Source organism: Hippocampus comes, unplaced genomic scaffold (assembly GCF_001891065.2).
Source record: "Hippocampus comes isolate QL1 unplaced genomic scaffold, H_comes_QL1_v1.1 scaffold174, whole genome shotgun sequence".
In the NCBI taxonomy this organism is placed as follows: domain Eukaryota; kingdom Metazoa; phylum Chordata; class Actinopteri; order Syngnathiformes; family Syngnathidae; genus Hippocampus; species Hippocampus comes.
This window is the reverse complement of record NW_017805983.1, coordinates 269654-277424: the sequence shown is the minus strand read 5'-3', so window position 1 is coordinate 277424 and position 7771 is coordinate 269654. Positions and strand designations below refer to the sequence as shown.

The following is a 7771-nucleotide window of genomic DNA, read 5'->3' as shown; positions in this document are numbered from 1 at the left end:
AGCCTCTTTCATTCACTGACAGTGCGCAGTTAGGCAGTCAGGGCATTGATTGGGATCGGGATCGGGATCATGGCCTCGAGTAATGGTGCGGTCGGTAAATGGGAGGTAGTGAAGAAAGGCAAGAAAAGCAGTACGGGAGGTGGTAAAAGCTCCGCGGAAAAGAAAGGCAACTCCGGGAACAGGAAAGCTCTGGGGGAGTCCAACCTGCCATCCAGACGTAAGTCACCACGGCCCGCTGTGGCCGTTGGAGTTCACAGTCTTAGCAGGGTCGTCTCGAATTGAAGTTCGGAGCGACGGATGTAGCTGTGCAGTGCATTCGATTCCAACAACCAAAAGCTGTCTATTAAAGATTAAATCATATACTGTTAAAGATCTGCGCCCGGAAATTAGCTGGCTAGCTAGCTAACTAGCCAGCTCAGCGTCAGGCTGTACTTCCTATCTATTAAGGATTCCATGTTGTTTTTCCATACGTGAACAATTTACTTTCTAAATGATACTCGAGTTAATGGCTTTGCCATAATTTCGAAATGTATTATGTGTTGCTCCGCGTCTCGATTCTGCAGCTAGCACCGACGTGATGTGTCAAGAGAGGCAACGTCATCATTCCGAGTTTGCATCTGTTAAGCATGATTAGAAAAAAATGGAAACAGATATGACCTCAATATGATAACCATGTTGTCATTTAATCAGTGCGACCAAAGTATTGCAGAGCGGATCGCAAATGTAATTTAGTGACTGCAAGCACTTGCATCCATTATCGAGCTGCACTTTCTACACGCTTACCCTCATGGGGGTCTCATGTTAACTGAAGCCTATCGCAGTTGATTGGGTGAAAGGCAGGATACACCCAGGACTGGGCAGTAACCAATTGAAGGAAACACATAGACAAACATTCACAGTTTACGGTAAGGGACATTTTCAGAATCGTCCGATTAGTTGTTCATCTATATATTTTTTTTCCTGCAGAAAATCAGCATCATCCTCCCAAAAAAGTTAGTCTGCATGATGCAGTCAATCTCTCCTCCCAGTTGCACAATATTAAGACTGTGTGTATAATTTGTACTGCCTGTATTTTGTCCTGAATAATCCCACTTCATTATGAGGATAAAATCAGCCCTGTGAGGGGCGGGAGCAAGAAAAGGGGCAGGGATTGCAACACGCTCATGACTCTTAACACACACAGACACACACACACACAGTCAGACCAAGTGCTATTGAGAGTATTGAGTGTGGCCTATCCGCAGAGACCCGATCACTACTGCCTTGTGCCCCCCAGAACCCTCGGTGATGTCGGACACTTTGTTTGAAGCCTTCGAGAAGATTTCAAAGCAACAGAACAAGGAGCAGGTTCCGCCCAGTCAGCCTCAAAATAAGAAGTCCTCTTCGACAAAATCATCCAAAAAGTTGTCCCCCAAAAGTGCTCCCACCACTGCCACTCACAGGACTCTGCAAGAGGCCTTTAAAGCGGTGAGTACCCGAAATCTTAGGATACATTTGAGGTTTTTTTAGGAGCTTTGGACTGTCTCAGAATGCCACATTTTGTGTCTTTTAAAGTTGTTAAAATACAGGAGGATCTATCTGTGTATCTTCTCCATGTCTAAGATAAGGCTTGGATAACATGTATCTTTGTGGAACCGTTTTGCTATCATGCACCAGACAAAAAAAAGCTAGCACGCGAGATGCTGTGAGGCACACGATCACATGCTGCATCCCAGTGGAGCTTTTGCTCAATTGGCTCTTTGTTTGATGTGCGGCATTCATGTCTCCCGATGTCTGCCGTTAGCTGGACCTCGCCGACCTGAAAGAACAGATGGCGAAGAGTCAGTCGCTGTTCCCCAAAAACCCGTCGGTGTGGTCGAAAGACCTGGCAGGATACCTCAACTTCAAGCTGACGGCGCCGGTGGCAGAGCCGACACTCAGCAGTTATGCTCACGGTGTGTGTGTGTTTGTGTGCACGTGCGTGTCCGCTTATGAATTTTGTCACGAGTGACAGTATTTTCATGGCGTCTTTTCGCGGCTCCTCAGACTACCCATACTGTCTTACGAACAAGGAGCTGAGGACTGTCATCAAAGGCATTCTTGCCAACTGCACCAACTCCCTGCCGGACTTCTTGGACCACTGTGTTTACAGCATGCTCCGAGAACTGGAGAGGCACTCGGGTAGGGGGGCGGGGCTTACAAAATAGTCAGTTATCTGTCTTGATCAGTCAACTTTGAACGTGCCTTGGGACGATATTTCTGCCACTTTGTTTTTTCCAGGTGAGCCACTGCACGGATACAGAGTTTGCATTCAAGCGGTCCTACAAGACAAACCCAAACTGGCAACTCAGAATTTGCCCGAGGTGAGTCGAGCACCATTTTATTATTATGGTTTTGTTTTTTGTTTTTTTAACAAAATAATAATAAATAAAAAAAATAAAATAACAGGTCACTCTTTCCTCCTCAGTATTTGGAGTTGCTGCGCTCAGTGCAGAATCATCCCGTCAGGTGTTTAACCATCATGTGGGCTCTGGGCCAAGCAGGTTTTTATGACCTGAGCCAGGGACTAAAAGGTAATGCTCCACTTCTAAGTTCATTTGTAGACACGATGAGATGGTCCAAGCACCGCATCAGTGCGGTGGACAGACTCACCTCTCTCCTACTTTGGCAATAATTTGCTGAAGTAACACTTGTGGCGCGGGGGGGTTAGTGAAGCAAGCGCGCAGTGGCTCCATGCCTGGCTGCTTTTTGGCCCCATAATTCTGGGCGGACCGCAACACAATCCTCATTGGACTCCGTATGAGATAACGGCAATGTGAAACGCGATCACGGGATGCAGCGTCACTCGTAAGAATAACATTGTTGACTTTGTTGTCAGTGTGGCTTGGTATCATGCTTCCTGTCCTGGGAGTGAAGTCGCTGTCGTCGTATGCCATCGCTTATCTGGAAAGGCTGCTCCAGTGAGTATTTGAAATGAAAGCCTTCTCCCGACAAACAACAAAACTGACACGTTGCCATGTTTGCTGTCCTTTCCCAGTCTCCATGGAAACCTGACAAAAGGATTTGGCATCATGGGTCCGAAAGAGTTCTTTCCTTTGTTGGATTTTGCCTTCATGCCCAAGAATGCCCTGTCATCAAGGTAAACGATCATCCCTTTGCATATTTTTTTTTTTTCTTGTACAATGAAAGCATCCTTCCTCGACTTTGAAGAGACACATTAAAGGGGGGAAAAAAAGGCGCGGAACATCAGATCTCAAAATATTGACTTGGTTGTTTGATTTCATGATTGATGGGTGGGCAGGCGCTCCATCCCCAAGTCCTTGCTTGCAAGCCATTAAAACGTACATTTTCCATCATGCTTGCCCTTTGACTATGTTTTGGATTTCAGTTGCAACATTGACAGAATATCGATTTGTGTGCGTGTGTTGCAGTCTACAGGAGCAGCTGCGGCGCCTTTACCCTCGTCTAAAGGCCTTAGCGTTTGGAGGCAAGCCCGAGAGCACCTTACACACGTACTTGCCATCGTTTTTGTCGAGAGCCACGCCAAACTGTCCGAAGGACATGAAGAAAGAGGTGCTGGGAAAATGTTTGCCTTCTCTGCAGCCGTCGCACCAAGCGAAACCCCGCAGAATAATTCACACTCTGCCTCCGTCTTTTTTTCAGTTGCTCAACAGTATGACGGAGTGCTTGTGCGTGGACGGTCAGAGTTTGGGCGTGTGGAGGCAGCTCTACACCAAGCACTTGGCTCAGTCCAGGTGAGATACGCTCACACACTTTTTTTTTTTTAATAATTTTAAAATGACCGTATAAAAGGCTGACTGTCATATTGTCCTCCTTAGTCTGCTGCTGAACCATTTATTGGGCTGCTGGAATACGCTACCACTAAAGGTATTTTGAAAAACCCCCGAAAAAGTGTTCAATGTGCTTTTAGTTTTGCTTGCCATGACGGGTGCGGGCACGCTTTTGTCGCTCGGCTGCCACAATGGTGCATTCAGTTCAGTTGCTGGTCCCATCGTCACGATGACGTTCCTTCCCCCCACCCCCCTTTTCAGCTAAGGAAGAATCTTGAAGAAACAATTCAATCTTTTAAAGTGACCAATGAAGAGATGAAAGAAAACAACCAGTCGAAGGACCTTAGCGACTGCAGTAATCTGTGTCAGGTCAGTCACATGTTCAAGTTCAAATGTTTTTCTTCTTTTGCTCCAAATGATGTCAGTGAGCATTCCAAGGGATGATTTTTCGTTCTCAGAGTCTCCAGGTGAAGATGCGTGGACGCGGCTTCTCGTGGTCAAAGCTATTGTTGGTCCTGTTAGTGTTTGTCGCCGGTTTCATCATTCAGGACATCCGATCTCACGGCTCCTTCGACAGTATGACAAGTTTTATACCTCGATTGTACAATCAAGCAATTCAAATTTGTCCTTTGGGTTTCTCGTAGCCTCATTGCCGGGGTGTGTTTCAGATTCAACCACAGCCAGACATCTTCACAGATCGGGTGTGATGGCTGTGTCGCAGCAGGCGTGGGGCAAAATTGTAGTCCACTCTAAGCAGGGCTTCAGGTTCAGGATTTCTCTTTTCAGTCGACTCCATCAAACCTGTAGACATTGCTGTTAATGTGTGCCTTGTGTATATGTGTGTGTGTGTGTTTAGCTGGCTGGAGACAAACATGCCATATTATTACTCTGAGAGTGTGCGGGCATTGGAACCACTGTTAGAACAAGGCCTGGAGAAAACCAAAACGGCAGCCCTCATCATGTCGGAAAAAAGCCAACACGTCACCGTGTGGGTCAAAGAAAACAGCCCGCTGCTCATAGAATGGGTGAGACATCCTTTGAATATAATTGAACCAAACACCCGCATACCAAATGCATATTCATATATCTCCAGCAGGCAACTCTGATTTTTTTTTTTTTTTGTTTTTCCCCGGCCCAATTATTTTGTTTGCAGGTGAAGACGAACACGCCTGACAGTGTATACGAGGTTTTGGCTTCTCTGAAAGCGCTGCTCCTCTTCCTCCACCAAAACTACATCTTGCCAGTGTTGGCGTTTTTAATTGACCTGCTACAACAAGCTTGGACCAGCCTTAAGGACTCCTGCGAGTAAGTAACTTCTTCAGTAATGCAAATATTTTATTGATAACCGAGCACAACATTTAATAATTACATTTTGATCACCCCCGCCTTGCCCGCCACAGTGGTGAAGTATCTATCTCGTGTCTGAGAGGTCACGCGTTGTCCTTGACCAACTCAACATGGCAGCTGCTTCAACACACGACGTCGGCCATCACGACGTGGGCTCAGGAGCTGCTGACTGCCGCGTAACACACAACGCGCGCACACTCACAATGGTCAAATACACAAGGCGAACCCTGTCTGAGGTTGCCTTTCACACCACGTCCGCTACTCTTAAACTGTGATTGGACACTGAAGGGTCAAAACGAACTCTTCTGTTAGTTGTTTTTGACTACATTTTTTTTAAATCAACAAGCTCAATGTGTTGAGTGTATATATGCCCCCCCCCCTCCCCCTACCAGTCCTTTTTCACTGCTGGATGTCTGGTTGAGTTTTCTACTGTGAACATCATGTTAGTTAAATTCCTCGCCGTACTGACTAGAAAGTTAACTGCATCCAATTTGTGTGTGACTGTGAGCGTGTACGCGTACATTGGTCTCGTGTAAAACCGTCAATGTCGGCGAAAGTCTGCTGGCGAATTCACAATCCGAAAAGCCCCCAAAAATGTATTGGGATCCACTGTTGCTGTTAAATGGCAGGATGGCTGACGTATGGTGTTGTTTTATTTGATTTCAATCTGTGTCTTCTCTGTTAACTGAAATCAGAATCCACAAGTGTGTGTTTTTTTTTTTTTTTTTTTTTCTTTTTGGTCAAAGTATGCGTCCTCATAGATTCTTATTTTGTATCAGGACCTTGAAGGAATCCTGACCAGTGTTCTCAGCCACATGACAGTATAACAATGTCACCCTCTACATGAAAACATTGTGCACTAGCTGATCCTCATCACTCTCCACGTGAAAGACATTTGGATGGATGTGGAGGAGTTATGTCAATAAATGATTTGTAATAAAGACTTCTTTGACTTCAGGTGTGTATTTCCTGCAAATAGCTATGTGTGGAAGTGTGCACAATGGGTGGAAATGAGATAATCCAGCATTTTGGGATTAGACAACACAAAGGGTCACAATGTCAGAAGTGGCCAAAGTAATCTAGTATAATAGGCATGGCAATACTGTACCTAGTTTGGTACAACGGCGAAAAAAATAACTGCAAATAAAATGTTCCCCTCTTAATTTGTATAGTGCACTTAATGAGGAGAAGAAAGTTGTGACTTTTTGTAAACAAGCTGAGTTGCTTCCACTTCTATGCGTGAAAAACATCTTCCCATCGCGTTTCCTAAGGTTGTCAACATAAATTCCCTGGGGAAAAAAATCCACAGTCCTGGAATTTACTCGCTACTCTAAATCCCCACCAAAATATATTCCGATGTCAATACTGTGCATGCAAAACAATCGAAAAGTTGGAGGATGCGGGCATCGATCCCGCTACCTCTCGCATGCTAAGCGAGCGCTCTACCATTTGAGCTAATCCCCCACTACTACTGAATTTGCTGTTACGGCAATATAACGATGCTCAGATAATATTTTTTTGCATGTGCAGACAAGAAGAGTGCAGTACTGTGCATGTCAAGTTCTGGATTTTTCGTTTAAGTGGACGATTGCACCATTCCACATTCCTGGCTGCAGAGCGGAGGGAGTCAAAACGTATGATTCTGCCCACACAGAGTCTCGATTTCCAAGTGATTTTTGTCTTTTTTTTTCAACATTTAGACCGATTTTCAGGGACTCACCACAGAACATTTTATATAAAAGACACGCTTAGTCAAATGATCCCTGTAGGGGGATTAGCTCAAATGGTAGAGCGCTCGCTTAGCATCTGTGCATGCAAAACAATCGAAAAGTTGGAGGATGCGGGCATCGATCCCGCTACCTCTCGCATGCTAAGCGAGCGCTCTACCATTTGAGCTAATCCCCCACTACTACTGAATTTGCTGTTACGGCAATATAACGATGCTCAGATAATATTTTTTTGCATGTGCAGACAAGAAGAGTGCAGTACTGTGCATGTCAAGTTCTGGATTTTTCGTTTAAGTGGACGATTGCACCATTCCACATTCCTGGCTGCAGAGCGGAGGGAGTCAAAACGTATGATTCTGCCCACACAGAGTCTCGATTTCCAAGTGATTTTTGTCTTTTTTTTTCAACATTTAGACCGATTTTCAGGGACTCACCACAGAACATTTTATATAAAAGACACGCTTAGTCAAATGATCCCTGTAGGGGGATTAGCTCAAATGGTAGAGCGCTCGCTTAGCATGCGAGAGGTAGCGGGATCGATGCCCGCATCCTCCAGTTCTTTTGGAACACTTCGCATTGATTTCGAAGCACGCATGCTCCAAATCTTTTGATGCACTTCAATATGCGCATTTTCCAGCACAAGAACCTCCGCTGACGAACACGACCTCCGTGGGCGGGAAGAGTCTTAGTGGGGGATTAGCTCAAATGGTAGAGCGCTCGCTTAGCATGCGAGAGGTAGCGGGATCGATGCCCGCATCCTCCAACCATTTTCGTGCACTTCAATATCCGCATTTTCCAGCACAAAATCCTCCGCTGACCAACACAACCTACGTGTGCAAAAGCAATGCTAGTGGGGGATTAGCTCAAATGGTAGAGCGCTCGCTTAGCATGCGAGAGGTAGCGGGATCGATGCCCGCATCCTCCAAC

At 45.7% G+C, this 7771-nt stretch overlaps 1 protein-coding gene and 5 non-coding genes across 7 annotated transcripts in view; 4 read left to right on the top strand and 2 right to left on the bottom strand.

Moving 5' to 3' along the window:
* Nucleotides 1–5839, top strand: part of tmem214 (transmembrane protein 214) — a 10596-nt gene extending 4757 nt beyond the window's left edge. Inside the window, exons 1-17 of one of the 2 annotated variants that reach the window (XM_019890990.1) lie at nt 7–217; nt 1277–1467; nt 1784–1934; nt 2026–2160; nt 2260–2342; nt 2447–2552; nt 2858–2939; nt 3017–3118; nt 3411–3552; nt 3643–3734; nt 3819–3867; nt 4032–4139; nt 4229–4346; nt 4439–4535; nt 4627–4795; nt 4924–5075; nt 5171–5839. In XM_019890990.1, the coding sequence (XP_019746549.1) occupies nt 70–217; nt 1277–1467; nt 1784–1934; nt 2026–2160; nt 2260–2342; nt 2447–2552; nt 2858–2939; nt 3017–3118; nt 3411–3552; nt 3643–3734; nt 3819–3867; nt 4032–4139; nt 4229–4346; nt 4439–4535; nt 4627–4795; nt 4924–5075; nt 5171–5297 (2052 nt within the window). In that variant the 5' untranslated portion in view covers nt 7–69 and the 3' untranslated portion in view covers nt 5298–5839. Of the gene's footprint in view, nt 1–6; nt 218–1276; nt 1468–1783; nt 1935–2025; nt 2161–2259; nt 2343–2446; nt 2553–2857; nt 2940–3016; nt 3119–3410; nt 3553–3642; nt 3735–3818; nt 3868–4031; nt 4140–4228; nt 4347–4438; nt 4536–4626; nt 4796–4923; nt 5076–5170 lie in introns of those variants that run through there. The other variant, XM_019890991.1, reaches the window with a different exon arrangement.
* A 669-nt stretch (nt 5840–6508) lies between these two features.
* Nucleotides 6509–6581, bottom strand: trnaa-agc (transfer RNA alanine (anticodon AGC)). The gene has a single exon. It is a non-coding gene; the product is annotated as a tRNA-Ala (tRNA).
* Nucleotides 6582–6949: 368 nt separating this feature from the next.
* trnaa-agc (transfer RNA alanine (anticodon AGC)) lies at nt 6950–7022 on the bottom strand. The gene has a single exon. It is a non-coding gene; the product is annotated as a tRNA-Ala (tRNA).
* A 304-nt stretch (nt 7023–7326) lies between these two features.
* trnaa-agc (transfer RNA alanine (anticodon AGC)) lies at nt 7327–7399 on the top strand. Its single transcript has one exon. It is a non-coding gene; the product is annotated as a tRNA-Ala (tRNA).
* A 135-nt stretch (nt 7400–7534) lies between these two features.
* trnaa-agc (transfer RNA alanine (anticodon AGC)) lies at nt 7535–7607 on the top strand. The gene has a single exon. It is a non-coding gene; the product is annotated as a tRNA-Ala (tRNA).
* Nucleotides 7608–7696: 89 nt separating this feature from the next.
* On the top strand, nt 7697–7769 carry trnaa-agc (transfer RNA alanine (anticodon AGC)). Its single transcript has one exon. It is a non-coding gene; the product is annotated as a tRNA-Ala (tRNA).
* Nucleotides 7770–7771: the final 2 nt, after the last annotated feature.